Source organism: Barbus barbus (genome assembly GCF_936440315.1).
Source record: "Barbus barbus genome assembly, chromosome: 19".
Taxonomy (NCBI): Eukaryota; Metazoa; Chordata; class Actinopteri; order Cypriniformes; family Cyprinidae; genus Barbus; species Barbus barbus.
Genome location: NC_136747.1, coordinates 6,135,451 through 6,152,116, shown reverse-complemented (window position 1 = coordinate 6,152,116; position 16,666 = coordinate 6,135,451). Strand labels below are relative to the sequence as shown.

At 38.0% G+C, this 16,666-nt stretch overlaps 1 protein-coding gene across 1 annotated transcript in view; it reads left to right on the top strand.

Moving 5' to 3' along the window:
- The window catches only part of LOC306885520 (low-density lipoprotein receptor class A domain-containing protein 4-like), a 100,667-nt gene that overhangs the window by 45,997 nt on the left and 38,004 nt on the right, over positions 1-16,666 (top strand). Inside the window, exon 3 of the mRNA XM_079442094.1 lies at positions 10,245-10,382. Within this exon, the coding sequence (XP_079298220.1) occupies positions 10,245-10,382 (138 nt within the window). The remainder of the gene's footprint in view (positions 1-10,244; positions 10,383-16,666) is intronic.

Genomic DNA, 16,666 nt, shown 5'->3' with positions numbered 1-16,666 from the left:
CAGAAAGTCGGACTCGGAATCCAAAGGTTGCGGGTTCGAGTCTCGGGCCGGCAGGGATTGTAGGTGGGGGGAGTGAATGTCCAGCTCTCTCCACCCTCAATACCACGACTGAGGTGCCCTTGAGCAAGGCACCGAACCCCCAACTGCTCCCCGGGCGCCGCAGCATAAATGGCTGCCCACTGCTCCGGGTGTATGTTCACGGTGTGTGTGTGTTCACTGCTGTGTGTGTGCACGTTGGATGGGTTAAATGCAGAGCACAAATTCCGAGTATGGGTCACCATACTTGGCAGTATGTCACTTCACTTAAAGAAAGGCACATGATGCCCCATGGGTGTTAGTATAAAGTCAAAACAATTACTTATTAACAAAAAGTTGCTCAGTTCACCTTTATGTTTTTGAGAATACATGACTTTTTTTTAACTGCAAGGAGTCCCTATCATGTTGGTAGGGTTGTGTTTCACAAAAAATCAAAAAAGAGACTCTTTTCAGAAAGTGAAGCTTCTGCCTTTGTTCGGGGCCGGCCAAGTGCTGACACAGAAAATACTCCAGTATCCAGCTTTTAATATCAGATGTGGAATTTGAACTTGGACTGGAATTTGGACCCATACATCCAAAAATTCCTGAGAGACCTGAGGTAGAGGATATTGTTTTAACAACTGGATGGCCCCCAAGCTGAGCCGGGGTCACAATGTTCTGCTATTTTATTCATCGTGGAGAGAAATGAAAAACCAGAACATTCTGTTCAAAAGCATGTGATGGGCTCTCCAGCTGAGGGGAAAGAGCGCTGGCCCACGGTCCCAGGCAACCTGTCAGTCAAAGAAATCACAACAGAATGAAATGCTTCAACTAGCAAAACCAAATAAACGCTTTGATGTTCTTTGTGCTAATGAAATTTCATTGAAAGTCAATTGTCAAATTACAATTGTGTCATTATTTTCTCATTTTATCACCTTCATGTCGTTCCAAACCTTCATTACTGTTGTGGATCACAAAAGAAAATATCAAAACGGTGCTTCAAAATGCACCATAAAACCATAAAAGCACAAAAACTTGTGTAGTGATCTTTGTTTAATTCAAACATGGCACATTAAGACACTTCACTTGTAGCAAAGCTTAAGTTTACGCCATATTTTAACAAATATAATAGTGAAAATTCATAAAATTTTGAATAGATGGTTACTTTTACGGCAGTTTCGTGGATTTTTTCCTCAATCGATCAATTCAATTTTGTTGCATGAAAAAGAGCAGCTTGAACATTATTCAAAATATCTTCTTTTGTGTTCCATGCAAGAAGGAAAGTCAGGTTTGACTGACATGAGGGTGAGTAAATAATGACAATACTTATTTTCTGTGAATCGTTGAACTTAAGTTTAACTAAAATACAAAATGACCTTTGTTTATTGCTTTAAAATGTTTCAGAAAGACAATCCTAAAGCCTAGTCAATGTAATTAGACAAATACTATAAATAACAACCCAAATATCATGTAATTTGTTAGATATATGTCTGTAGCATGATCAGTGAAGTCGCTTTTCATTTAATATCAGTTTAAGCTCATTTTATCCCAAGCAAAGAGATTTATGTTGCCACTGTTTTTGTGTTGATATGATTTGATTGAATTTGCTCATGATTTTGCCTAGCAACAGAGAGTGAAGCTACTCAGTTTTGATGCTTGTGCTTGCTCACACACTCCACACACACACACATATACTGTAGTCTTCGTGGAGTAGGAATTGTGTTGGTGTTTCATGGCAGAGGCGTTTTGAGTGTGGACAGCTTCCAAAACGATTCCCGTCATTTTGTGAGCACACAGCGCACAGGTTTGCGTAGGGGAGGTTCGGATAGGTTGGGGGAGTTTAAAGTGGGCTGAATGCCGGGGAATACGGCGGTACTAAACAAGCGGGATGGGGGAGAGCAAAAACAATCGATACCCGCAAGGTTAAACTCTTGTTAGCTGTGCTTGTTTTAGGTTTTGAGCCATGGCGGTGGGGACCTATTTAAAAGCTCCAGTCTAATATGTTCCTTTTAAATCTGGCACTTTAAGTTACAGGCGTTTCAGAATTAGCTTAATAGTTTTCAACTTTAAAAAAAGACCATCGCACCAGCTATATGTAGTACAGTGTCTAGCCCTTGTCGGTTTTACATTTTACTCAGAATAAAGTGAGAACATATTGCGATGGCTGCTCCGTCTCGCACTTTTTGACTCGGTTCTGCTATGAGTGCACACTTAATTATCCGAGCTCAGCCGACGGAGGTCATTGGCTTCTCACCACGACACACACCGCTCCCCCTCAATGTGCTGGGGAATTTGGCGCAGAAAATTTTGCAGGCTTCCTCGCTCTTATTTTCTTTTCTTAATAAAGGAGCCAAGACCTGGAGGCGGCGACAGACACAGACTGAGGGAGAAAGACAGGGAGGGGAGTGTTGAAAGTGACAAAAGATATAGCGTGATGTGTGGGAGACGAGGTCCAAATAAGATTAAAGGTATTAAGAACGAAACTCATTTCGCAGCCTTGGAGGAGAAATCCAGCGGAGAAGTACACAAGACATGTGTAATACAACAAGACGTGTTATCCAAAACCAGACGGAAAAGTATCAATCCATTTTAAGAAGCGAAATGCACACTGATTCTGGCTAATAAATTGATATGCAGTTTTTGAAGGTGGAGTGGGTGCTTTTTTTCCACTTTCTCCTGTGCCAGCTTAACATGCACAGGCAACTATCGGTAAGCCGTTCGTAGGTTGATTTGTAAACACAGCGGCTCTGTGGCGCAATCGAAACATTGCTCTGTTTGTTTAAGGATCTTGCCCAGCTTTATGTATAGCAACTTTGTCTCAACCAGTGATGGGATTTGAGGGAGGGGCTAGCTGTTTGACCAACCATTTGCAGAAACCTGTTTGTAAACAGTCCATTTATTTTCCATTTGGTGATGCTAACAGTGACGAGACATACTTCATTATTGAAGTTTCCATGTAATTAAAATGGACGCTATTAATAAATATGTAAATAATAGTCATTAAAGGTAACATTATATTGTAGTGACCGATGCTCACTATTAACTAGCTGATTATCAGCTTGCATATCAGTAGCATATTGGCTGTTTATTAGTACCAATTAAGCACATATTAATGCCTTATTCTGCATGACCATATTTAAATCCTTTAACCCTGCCTAATACCTAAACTTAACAACTATACTATTAATAAGCAGCAAATAAGGAGTTTATTGAGGCAGAAGTTGAAGTTAACAGTCAGTTAATTTTTTTTCTCAAACTGAAGTGTGACCTCATTAGTAAAGAATCATTTATTTTAATAATGCACGTTTATCTTCATCGAAATGTAACCGCTTGCTCTGGAATGACTTCACTTTTCCAATGATATTAAAGTTGCAATGTAATCAGAGAGAAATTTGACATTTCACAGGAAGATACATGACATTTACATTTTGATTAAACACTACCAACTCATAAAAAAAAGTGCATGCATGAATTGTTCACAATAAGATCAATAAGATGCATTTAGAAAATTGATATGGAGAATTCACGCTGACTTTAATCAGGCCTTTCGGCCTATTGGTTAAAGGGTTAACTAATAGTCATTCAGCTATTTAGGGTGTAGTTTGGTTCTTGGTTCTTGGTTCTTTTGGTCTGGACCAAAAAAGAAACTTATAAATTTTGGTACCAGTTTGCTTAGTGTTGACACTCTCATTTTTAACACCAAACCTTAAAGATGCAAAACAAAGGCACAAGGATCTCTCTAAAGCAGCGCAGCATGGCCTCGCCCCCTTTGCTGCATGTTCCCGGGGGCGGGGTTAATCAGGGTTCGTGATTAACGGACCCGGGAAGTAGCTCATTGTAGTCCCTACCAGTCATTTTTGTAGGCATTAAACTGCCAGAATTTTTAAAGACCTCTTCATTTGCATCGAACTTTCAGTTTTGTAACTTTACAGATATTGTTTATGCTCAAACAGCAACATTACACACTAACTAACGTTAAAAAAAGTGAAATCGCAATCAACCACCCCTTTAAACATTTAACCCAACTATTGGTTGAAAACAACCCAGCATGTGTTCTGTCCAATATTTACCCAGCACTGGGTTGTATTTAACCCAGCATTTTTTAGAGTGTACTAATAAACAGCTAATATGCTGAGAACATTTACATTTACATTTATTCATTTAGCTGACGCTTTTATCCAAAGCGACTTACAATTGCTATATATGTCAGAGGTCGCACACCTCTGGAGCAACTAGGGGTTAAGTGTCTTGCTCAGGGACACATTGGTGTCTCACAGTGGATTCGAACCCGGGTCTCTCACACCAAAGGCATGTGTCTTATCCACTGCGCCATCACCACCCATGCATGCTAATAAGCAGCTAGTTAATAGTGAATAGTGTTCCTTAATCTTAATTCCTTAAGTGTCCTGTTTGACTTTATGGTCACATTATGGAAATAAATCGGGTTATGAATGCTGTTTCAATATGTCAAGTGGAAAATTAAGACAAAAAAGACAACAAACCACAGTCATGAACAGCTGACACACTTGGCCTGAACTTGCCCGCAGACTCCAAATCCCAGGTGTGGGTTAAATTTAGGCACTGAGGCTTCTCTCAGATTCATCCATCCCATGATCTCCACCGACTGACTGGCTGCACACAGATGGCCCTGTCTGACTGCTTCAGTGGAGCAGAGGCCAGGTGACATCAACAGCCGGACCAGGGAAGAGAACCCAGACACGCAGGGTGGTTCGAGGTCTTATCAGGGTCGGATGAGTCATGAGAATGGCAGGCGATTGTGCGACGAGCGGCCAATGACACAGAGAGCGGTCAGAGAGCATCAGTTTGGCTGAGCAGACAGGGAAGCGCGTGAGAGAGAGTGCAGGACAATAACACTGCTGCATCAGACACACTGACAAATGACCTAAACGACAGTCTGAAGGCCTGTTCACACCAAGAATAATAACTATAGATATAGAGATATTTTTAAAAATCATTGGAAACTTGGATAGCAGAGTCAAAACCATAGTTATAACTGTAACAACACAGAGGAACATTATCGTTGCAATTACTTCCAGAATGTTTTTATTTTTTTCAGCTGATGAATGATAAAAGAATTGACAGCCAATCAGAATCCACCCATCTTTAAAAAGCTCAAGCGTTTAAAGCAGCACAATAAAAGTGATCGAATCAAACATTTGGGTAAATGATTCAGTGATTCACTCTTTTTTTTTTTCTTTTGCTCCTTGAATTAATTAGTGTTTTTGAATAAATCATTCGAACGATTCAATGATTTACTCATAGACCATCCTTGTTTGTTCCTTAAATTAATGAGTGGTTTTTCTTGAATGAATCAGTGTTTTTGAATAAATTGAACAATTCAGTGATTCACTTAAATTAAAAATCAATCTGCGTTGTTAAACAAATCGTTTGACTGAATGATTGAGTGACTCACTCGTAAAGGCAGTCACTATTTACCACTTTTTACATTGATGTAACTTACAGAAAAAAGTCATTGAAGGAGTCTGTGCATCTGTATATGTCACGAATCTGGTCCATGGCCTCTGTCCGATTACCTCCGATTGAGGTCGCTCTCCCATTATATTGACTCTCACACCACACAGACTGTTACACATCACCCTGGACTACATTTCCCATGTTCCATTGCACTGATTGGACCCACCTGCAACCAATCATACACACACTATATTACACCCACTCAGATCCTGCTCAAGTCGCCAAGTATTGTTTAGCGTTTATCACTCTCCTAGCAATAGCTACATTACAGAGCCATTCCGTGTTTTCTGAGTTAAAGTCTAGTTTAGCCTGTTTATTGCCTGAGTCATTCGTGTCTTGATCCTAGCCTGTGTATCTCATTTCTGTGTAATCTCCGCCTGCCCTGTAGTTTATAGCCTGTCTTGGATCTCTCTCTTGTCTTGTCGTTTGGACTCTGTTTGCTCCTGCCTGGACCATTGCTCATGTACCTGGATTATCTCTGTTTGTTTTTGTTTCTGGATTGCGTTTGCCGCCGATCGACCCCATCTATTCACTGGACTACTCTTGTGTCTTGCCCATGCCATACCCGTTTGCTGTTGTTCGACCCTGCCTTGTTGACCATGTTTAATAATAAAAGCTTGCATATGGATCCGCACGCCTCACGTCTCATCGGCTCCGTTACAGTATATATATTAGGATTGCTATATATACATATATATATATATATATATATATTAAATTCATATTTTATCTAGATTTATCCATGTACATACAGTACATTCACGTAAAGTGATATATGCTATAACAAAACTCAACTGCCTGATTTGTAACTATATTATTGCCCAGTTATTTATATAAAGTTGTATATATAATTATGTCCAAGGTCATATGCATAAACTGAAAGAAATTATACATCAAAACAGTTTTCACTCAGAAATTGATACTAAATATTACAAATAAATACAAAAAAACAGCAAATAACGGTGAATTAAACATGAAATTTTGAAGTTGAAAAACTGAAATATTTTCTTATAAAATGAACTAAATGTACTTATTTTGCATACAAAATCGTTTTTACTGTTACATGCAGTAAATTTGTGAAGGGTTATCTATATCTGAACTGGCTGATTGCTTGTGTCATTGCAAAATATAAACTATATTATTCCCCAATATTAATCGAAATGCAACAATAAGGCATGAAGATATTGAGATACCGTAAACATTAACATAATGACTTTCTGTAAAGCTGCTTTGAAACAATGTGTATTGCGAAAAGCACTATACAAATAAACTGACTTGATATTTTTAGCCTGGTAGGTGAAGAAATGGGAAAAATCTGATATATTTACATTGAAAGTCTGCCCACTTAAACAGAAAGAGACTGTCTGACCAAAATGTAAAGCAATCAACCACCAGTTTTATTTTCATTTTTGGTGCAGATAAATCTGAAATGGCACAATATTGGACTGAAAACAAAAACAAAAAACAATGCCGAGGCCATCTTCGTTCACACAATTAAAATACCTAGAGAATAATCAGAAATTCTGTGAGAATGCAGTTCTGTTCATGTATATTTAGTTTGCTTCAAGTTCCTAAAAAACAAAACAAAAGCCATGAACCCAAGCACCCTAGCATCATGGCAGTGAGGTTTATGAACACAGTTTCTTCAGAAATGGTAAAAATCAGCAATGTCTGCATGGCTCAGATCTTGCTCTACATTTCTAGATCATCCTGAAATTGAGTGACACGCCTGGCTGTCTGCTCGGGACAGATAGATAGTTGTCTGTCCTCAAGCAGACGCACACGTGTGTTTAAGTTGTTTGGGCGTTGTGAAGAGACTGGCGTCTCAAACATGGTGTCTCATTTCCCCTGCTGGTGATCAAATCTGCGATTAACGCCACAGACGAGACAGCGGCCGGAGAACTGCCTGATACAAGCTCGCAGAAATCCTGCTCGCTGTAATGGCTCTGAAGTCAATGTTTTATGGTAGATGTTATGCCATCGGGTGCGGCGTCAGGTCACGCATCGTGAGTCTGGGTAGATTAGAGACCCATAAAACTCCATCACAACATCCCTGACATCTTTTATTCACAGCAGCCTGCCGAACAACTGCCTCATATGTTCCTTTCCTCGGGATCTTTTAAGTGCACCTGACTAACAAAGCTCTTTTGTTATTACATCGAAGGGAGAAATTAAGAAGGCTTTTACAATGAAAGAACATTTTTGTCTTTATTTAATCTTACATTTGATCTTTTCAGTGGTGTTGATGTATTCCTTAAAGAAACAGTTCACTAAAAAATGTAAACTGTCATCTTTTCAATTCAATTCAATTCAACTGAGCTTTATTGGCATGACTGTGGAATAGCACAATGTTGCCAAAGCAATAAAGACTTTTGTTTTGTTTGTTTAATATTTATATTGCTACAAATTTATCCATCACATTATTTACAATATTTGGTAACACTTTAGAATAGGGAACACTTATTAACTATTAACTACGACTTTTCCGTCAATAAATTCTAATTTGCTGCTTATTAATAGTTAGTAAGGTAGTTAAGAATAAGGTCATGTAGAATAAGGCATTAATATGTGCTTAATTACTACTAATAAATGACTAATATTCTATTAATATGCATGCTAATTAGAGACCCTAAAATAAAGTGTTACCCAAAATGTTTTACAATTTTATTTCTGTCATCAAAATAAATTATTTGCATGGCATAAAATGTGTTTAAGTTGAAGTATACAATTACTAAAACTAAAAATAAAATAAAAATAAAATAAAAATGATAAATATTTAAAAAAACAAAACTAATAAAAATGGCAAGAGCGTATATAAAAATGACTAATATTTAAATAAAAATGAAAATAAAGGCTAATTCATATTATTAAATACTATAATATAATTATATCAATAATACTAAAATAACACTTGTCTGTTCATCATATAAAGCATGTAATACTAGTGCACAAGCCATTTTTTTGTTTTAAAATTTTTACATTGCTACTGATATATTTGAAAATGGTTATATTAATAAAAAACATACACTAGTGTATATTTCATAATTAATTGTCATCAAAATAATTATCAGATGTCTCTGCATTCACACTGCAGGCAAATCTGATTTGTTTTTCTCATACTGTATGTGACTCAGATCTGTTTTTGTCATGACAGTGTGAACAGCACAAACCGCATGGAATCTGATCTTTTCAATTCTGATTTGTGCCACTTCCATATGTGGTACTAAATCCGATGTTTTGCAATGCGACCGCAGTGTGAACGGTCATGTCGGATTTCATGGGACTTTTTTGTCACTCTAGATCAACATTCGTCATGATTCTGCGCTGACAGGAGACACTTCAAAGATTTTACATACCCATATCAAGACAGTTGCGAAAGGTAATCAGTGGAAGTGTGATGTGTCAGAACTCATAAGTATAATGGCAGTGACAACATAAGCAAAACATGAGGGCTCATTTCATAAAAGTTTAAAAACTCTGCTCTCTTTTGTCACATCCTTGTCTTTATTCATATTGCCTGCACATAATGTTGCTGGCTTCTGCAGCAGATCACACCAAAAGTGAAAGAATAATCGGTTACTTTATGTCCTCTGTGTTTACTTTCGTATGAAGTGTTGCCAAATCCACAGTTTTCCTGCAGAATTGGGCTACATTTTTCAGAATTGGGTCGTTTTTCAACTTCGTGGGTTGACACAACCCCACTAACGCGATATTTACCCCTCTGAACATGATTGAGCTAGTTTTGGACTAGTTTTAAGAAGCAATTGGGAGGATTTTGTTGTGAAAAACCTGGAAACCCTGTTCGTATCATTCTTTCGCGCAGAAAGTTGAGAACCATGATCTGTTCACACTGGAAATCTGATACTGGCCATATTTAAAACAACAATGTGAAAAGCTATACAAAAAAAATCAGATCTGAGCAAACATTTTGAGCACTAAGGCTCGCGGTGTGAACGTAGCCTTATAGAAACCATATTAACACACATTTTAGCACACCTCCAACACATTGTGCTTACATTAACAATGTGTTTATCTTACAGAGCCAGACTTCTGACTTTTCAGCATGAAGTCTGGTCTACGTTGCTGTTTATTTGGCCAAAGAACCGCCCACTTAGACAGGAAGTAGGGCTGCACGATAAATCTCATGATGAGATCACTGATGAGATGCGCATGACAATCGCATGAGATTTATCGTGCAGCCCTAACAGGAAGAGACCGTCTGACTGACATGTGAAGCAACCAACCGCAGTTTGTATACAGGATGTTTTGGAAACACTAATCTGTAATAGATGGTACCACATCAGCAAGCTGAAGAAGTTATTAAAAACCTGGGCACTCTGAATAACATAAATAGTTTGAAAGCCAGCCAATCAGATTGGAGCTTGCGGTTTTAGCCAGCTGTTGCCAATACGGTTTGCTATATCCATCAGACGGCCCGTGAGTGGTCCATGGGCGTACCGTCTGAGGTTTAGACTAGTCTTAGAGTAACTGGGTAGAAATGTTTCACATGCTCTATAAAGTTTTGAAATATCTGTTCATCTCAGCACTCCACCCAAAGCCAAGTTGTAATTGTTATTTTCCTGCATGTGGTGCATTGCATCAACCTGTATATGCTTAATTATTCAGTCTGTCTGGTATGTGATGCCTTCAGTTGTATAATAGTGCCGCATTGTGTCATAACAATCCTAACCATCCACCCTTGAAGACACATTTCTCTCTTTGTTTTTCTGCAGAGTGCAAGTTCCACTGCACCAATGGCAGATGTCTGAAACTTCTCTCACTGATTTGCAATCATCTGAATGAATGTGGAGACAACAGTGATGAGGAACATTGTCCTGCTGCTGTACCTCCACCTCCAGACACCATCCAGTGTAAGTCCATCCTCCCACCTCTGTCTCAACGCCACATCTGCATCTCTGACAGGTGATATTGCATCAGTGTTGGGGAAGCTACTGTAGAAACTAGTTGGCTGCAGTCAAGCTACCATTAAAAAAAAGTATAACCAAATGTTGCTGCATACATAGAAGGGATTTAGATCATTTAGTGTCTTTAAATTGAATAATTATTAGATTATGTGGTTCACTTAAAAAGATCAGTATGGGACTGGAACAAATAAAATCTACCCTATTTTATTCACCTGAATTGAACACAGTATTTCAATATTTATTTCACTGCAAAAAAAATATTTGGAGAATCAATGTTTCTTTCTTTGAAGCAGTATATTAAAGGGGGGGTACAAGGCTGTTTCATGCATTCAGAGTTGTTTACACTGTTAAAGAGTTGGATTCTTATGCTAAGCATGGACAAAGTTTCAAAAAACAATTTGGACGTATAACAGAGTATTTCTGTGCCAAAAATCTCACTTCGGGGTTCGTACAAGTTTCGGAGAGTTTTTTTCGATCGTGGCTCTTGTTGACGTAAACGACGGTGGAACTCCTTATATGGGCATTTCTCCCGGAAGAACACGCCCACAATTTGCTTCATTTGGCTGCATGCACGGGACTCGCTCGGGAAGAATGTCTCTAAAGAAATGTGTTTTTCGTTGTGAGGGAAAGATTACCTTGTTCAGCTTCCCGAAGAACCCAGCGTTACGTAAACAGAGGATGCAGTTTGTTTTTCCGGGGCAGCAATGGAGTTTCACAAGTGTGTTTTTTTCTTGCTCTCACTGACTGAATTCTGCGCGCTTGCGAATTCTCTCATCATAAACAACGAAGTGAATGAAATAAAAAATAATTTTTTATTTTTTTTTCTCGGAATTGCATAATATAAACTTTTCTCATTTTGCGGGATATAAACTTGCGTCTCTTTTTTTAGCTCCGAATTGGACTTTATAACTTGCAGAATAATGAGAAAAAATTCAGATTTCACAATTGTGAAAAAAAAGTCAGATTTGTGAGATAAAAAGTCAGTTACCTTGTTTTCATTTTTATTTAGTGGTGGGATTGGGCTTCCATATTTCGCCAATCATGCTAATAACTTGATCAATAATCACTTCAGTGATTATTACGAGAGTTTTTGCAAACTTGCGCTAGACTACGTTAATGTCATAGACCAACATGTCAGAATATGATGTGCCACTTCATACACAAAAACTGTTTATATGTATTCTATTAATCAACATTAATAATCATTATTACAATATCAAGAGCAACAAATTACAAAAATGTTTTTTTCATCATATTGCAGCCCTATGAGTTTCTGTTTTATTAAATGTATAAATAATTTTAAAAAGTCTGTTAAGTCTGGTAACATTCATTCTGATTGATTGACGCAAATGGTTAAATTTAAGTGTTGTATTGTTGACATTAAAGTCAACAATCATACAAATAATAGGTAACAATAAAAAATGCCCCTGGTTAAAAATTCCAGGGGGCAAATATTGCTCTTTAATGGAAAAGTTCATTTCTGACACTGGTTCAAGAGAACCAACTCACTAAAATGAATCAGACTTCTGCTATTGGAGAGCGACAGTCTACTGGAGTGTTTGGTTAACATCACAATCAGTTGCGAGGCTGGGTGTGCATTATAAATGTGACATAAAAACAGCAATATAACGCTTGTTGGAAAAAAATGGCTTGTTACTGGAAAAGCTGCTCTATTTTGAAAACAGCTGAACTGCTGTTACGCTACTGAAAACTGTAGTTAGGTGTGTAGTGTCGCCCAGATCTCTTTGCTGTGTGTTCTGTGCTGTTGTCTTTGCTGATCCATCCTGTTTTATTGATATTTTGTTCAGCATTATGCCACAAAATTGCTGTGTGGTGCAGTTATCTTACCACAATTATGCTAGAAACATACTGAGCACAAGTGTGAGAACGATTCTTCTGCTGAGGAATACAGGTCATTAGCATAACTGTAGATGATATTGCAGATATGTTGACTTGGTGCATTAAAACTTATAATAGCTGTTTTATAAGGAAACTGGCTTATCCAGTCAGATTTGAGAGTTGGAAGTGTCCATTATTGCGGCATCTAACAACTGTTTAATCGATTCATCTGTCAAGTTTTATTCTGGTTTAATCAAACGTTACTCCACAGTTTGCTTTGTGCTCTCCATCAAACAGTGTACAAATTGAAGTATGTAATGTATATACTATGTGTGCAAACTGTTTTAAAATATAAGCTAAAGGTTGCAATACTAGCAGAAGAGCATTTCAAATAACCAATAGTTACCAAACCAGTAAAATGTACGCTACTGTTTAAACTTTTTGGGTTCAGTTAGGTTTTTGAAATAAGTATTTAGTAGATAAGAAACAAGAAATTATTGTGAAATAATATTACAATTAAAGTAACTTTTATATTTAAATATTTTTTTTTCAAAGTGATTTATGCTTGTGATCGAAGCTGTATTTTCAGCATCATTACTCCAGTCTTCAGTGTCACATGATCCTTCAGAAATCACTCTAATATGCTGAAAAATTATTATTTGCAATTTCATCAAATTTATCAGTTTGTGCATTTTAGATTATCACTTTGTACTGAGCAGTCTTTGTGTTTTGTATTTTATTTTTTCCAGTTGAAAGTTGAATTCATCTTTATATTTGACTCTGTCGGCTTCAGTGTTAGACTGGTGTTAGACAGTGTTAAAGGCTGAACATTTTGTCGATTTATCCTTTGCTAGCACACTGCATTTGTGTGTTTGTGTAACAGGAGCTTTTACCGAATCGTTTGTGTAGTTGTTTGTATGACCTTCGCATTCCATCCTGTGCATGAATGCGTGCCCATAGGTGTGTGAATGTGTGTTTGTATGTGGACGCTGTTCGTAGATGCATTTGTGTGCTTTAGCTCTCTCTTCTATCTGCGTACACACACAAACACACACTCTTTCTTGCTTGATGTCAGTCATCTTTCAAGGCCAGTTAACATGAAAGCATCCAGACAGATGGTTAACTCTTTTAAAATTCAACAAATGTGTTCAAGGTTCATTTTTAGGACTGAGTGGAATTAGTTGGTTTTTATTCAACAGTGCTGTCCACTCCGTATTCTATTGAGCTCTGCTTCACTTAGTCGCATCGCCTCTGTCATTTATGTCTTTGAAAGTCGTCGACTCTAATAGAAAGATGTAGATGAGTTTGTTTCTTCATGGGAACAGATTTGGAAAAATACAGCGTTCCATCACTTGCTCACCAGTGGATCCTCTGCAGTGAATGGGTGCCGTCAGAATGCGACTCCAAACAGCTGATAAAAACATCACAGTAATCCACACCACTTCAATCACATCAATTAATGTCTTGTGAAATGAAAAGTGAAAAGTTGAACTTTTGTAAACAGTGCTTGATCTGTGCATATTTCTCTCCTGATTCAGACGAGACAAATTTGTCCCTGGAGAAAACAATATGGATTATAGACTCAAATCTTAGTTTTGAAGTTATAATACCTTAATGATGGATTTGTTTCTTAGAAACACACATCTTTTCACATTAATCGATGGACTGGATTGGTGAGGATTACTTGTGGATTATTGTGATGTTTTTATCAGCTGTTTGGACTCTCATTCTGACGGCACCCATTCACTGCAGAGGATCCATTGGTGAGCAAGTGATATAATGCTACATTTCTCCAAATCTGTTCTCATGAGGAAGAAACAAACTCATCTACATCTTGGATGGCCTGAGGCTACATTTACAGCAAATGTTTTATTTTTGGGTGAACTGTTCCTTTAATGATCTTGTTTCATTTCATATGAACTAAGACAATTAAAGTGTTTTTTTCGTTTGTTTTACAAAGTTTTTACAAACCTTTTTTTTTTTTTTTACAGCTCAGCTTTTATTGGCCGTGTCCATTTCCTCCCTCTTTCTCCTTCACTAGCAGCCATCTCTTCATGAACACTCCCCACGTTAGGATTGCTTGGTTTTGTGTGCTTTATTTAACATGCTTTTTTCTATTTTTTCCCTGCTGTCTGCTGAACAAGGGCCACTCTTTACCGATGGAACAAGTCCAACTGCTGCACTTAAAATATTTAGCAGTCTGGGCCGCATGTTAATGAAAGCGTCTGCGGCTGGCTGCTATTTTAGAAACACCTGTGTGCGCCGTGATTGAATTTTCAGAGGCTGAGGAGTGCTGATTTTCATGTCGAGAAAGAGACAGCGAGTGAGAGACGCAGAGGAGGCAAAACGAGAGATGGGAGGGGGGAAGCAAAGCTGATTTCAATTCTAATGGCCACGGCGGTAGTGTAGTGTTCTCTCAGACAGATGGATCATGAATATGGTCTAGACGCTTGGTGTCTGGGTGAGTCAGGGGGGCCCTGTACGAGAGGGGTCTTCACACTACCCCACCCCCACAACACACACACAGTGTGAGTGGAGAAAATGAAAGCGTTTTCAGGTAGAAAATAAATGTTTGTTATCGTACGCTCATCAGACAGACAAGAAGGAGAAGGAGGTGACTCTTAATAACACATGGGTTTTGGGTTCACTGAAGAGCCACAAGGTGGAAACTGACGATATAAAATGGTTGTTAAACATTCTGTCATTATTTTTTCACTCTCATGTCATTCCAAACTCAAACACACGCACACATATAAAAAATGATTTTCTGCTCACCAAGGCTGCATTTATTTAATCAAAAATACAGTTAAAACAGTAATATTGTTAAATATTATTACAATTTAAAATGATTGTTTTCTGAATTATTAGAATGATTTCTGAAGGATCATGTGACACTGAAGACTGGAGTAATGATGCTGAAAATTCTGCTTTGATCACAGCAATAAACTACAGTGCCGTGAAAAGTTTTTTGCTCCCTTCTTGTTTTAAATTTTTTTGCATATTTGTCACACTTAAAAGATTCAGATCATCAGACAAATTAATATTACACAAAGATAATGCAAGTAAATACAAAATGCGGTTTTTAAATGATGATTTCATTTATTAATGGAAAAAAGCTGTCCAAACTTACCTGGCCCTACGTGAAAAATTAATTGCCCCCTCCTGTTAAATCATGAAACAACTGTGATTAACCACATTATTTTAGAAAGCTGAGTTAAATTTCTCTAGCCAAACCCAAGCCTGATTACTGCCAGACCTTTAGTCAAAAAATCACTTAAATCACTTTCAAGCATGCTTAAAGAGCAACACATTATGCGCAATCTAAAGAAATTCAAGAACAGATGAGAAACAAAATAGATGACGTATCAGTCTGGAAAGGGTTATAAAGCCATTTCTAAGGCTTTGGGACTCCAGCGAACCACGGTCAGAGACATTATCCGCAAATGGAGAAAACTTGTAACAGTGGTGAACCTTCCCAGGAGTGGCTGGCCTACTAAAATTACTCCAAGAACGCAATGACGACTCATCCAGGAGGTCATAAAAGAACCCAGAACAACATCTAAAGAACTGCAGGCCTCACTTGACTCAATTAAGGTCAGTGTTCATGATTCAACAATAAGAAAGAGACTGGGCAAAAACTGCATCCATATCTTGATTATCCCCAAGACTTTTGGGCAAATATTCTGTGGACTGATGAGACAAAAGTTGAACTTTTTGGAAGGTGTGTGTCCCGTTACATCTGGCATAAAACCAACACAGCATTTCATAAAAAGAACATCATACCAACAGTCAAACATGGTGGTGGTTGTGTGATGGTCTGGGGCTGCTTTGCCGCTTCAGGACCTGGATGAATTACCATAATTGATGGAACCATGAATTCTGCACTCTATCAGAAAATCCTGAAGGAGAATGTCCGGCCATCAGTTTGTGACCTCAAACTCAAGCTCAAGTGCAGTTGGGTTATGCAACAGGACAATGATCCCAAACACACCAGCAAGTCCACCTCTGAATGGCTCAAGAAAAACAAAATTAAGGTTTTGGAGTGGCCAAGTCAAAGTCCGGACTTAAATCCGATTGAGATCCTGTGGCATGACCTTAAACAGTCCATACATGGTTGAAAACCCTCCAATGTGGATGAATTAAAACAATTCTTCAAAGAAGAGTGGGCCAAAATTCCTCCACAGCAAAAAGACTCATTGCCAGTTATCGCAAACGCTTGATTGCAGTTGTTGCTGCAAAGGGTGGCACAACTAGTTATTAGATTTGGGGGGCAATTACTTTTTCACGTAGGGCCAGGCAGGTTTGGGCAGCTTTTTTCCCTTAAAAAATGAAATCATTATTTCAAAACTGCATTTTGTATTTACTCGGGTTATCTTTGTGTAATATTATTT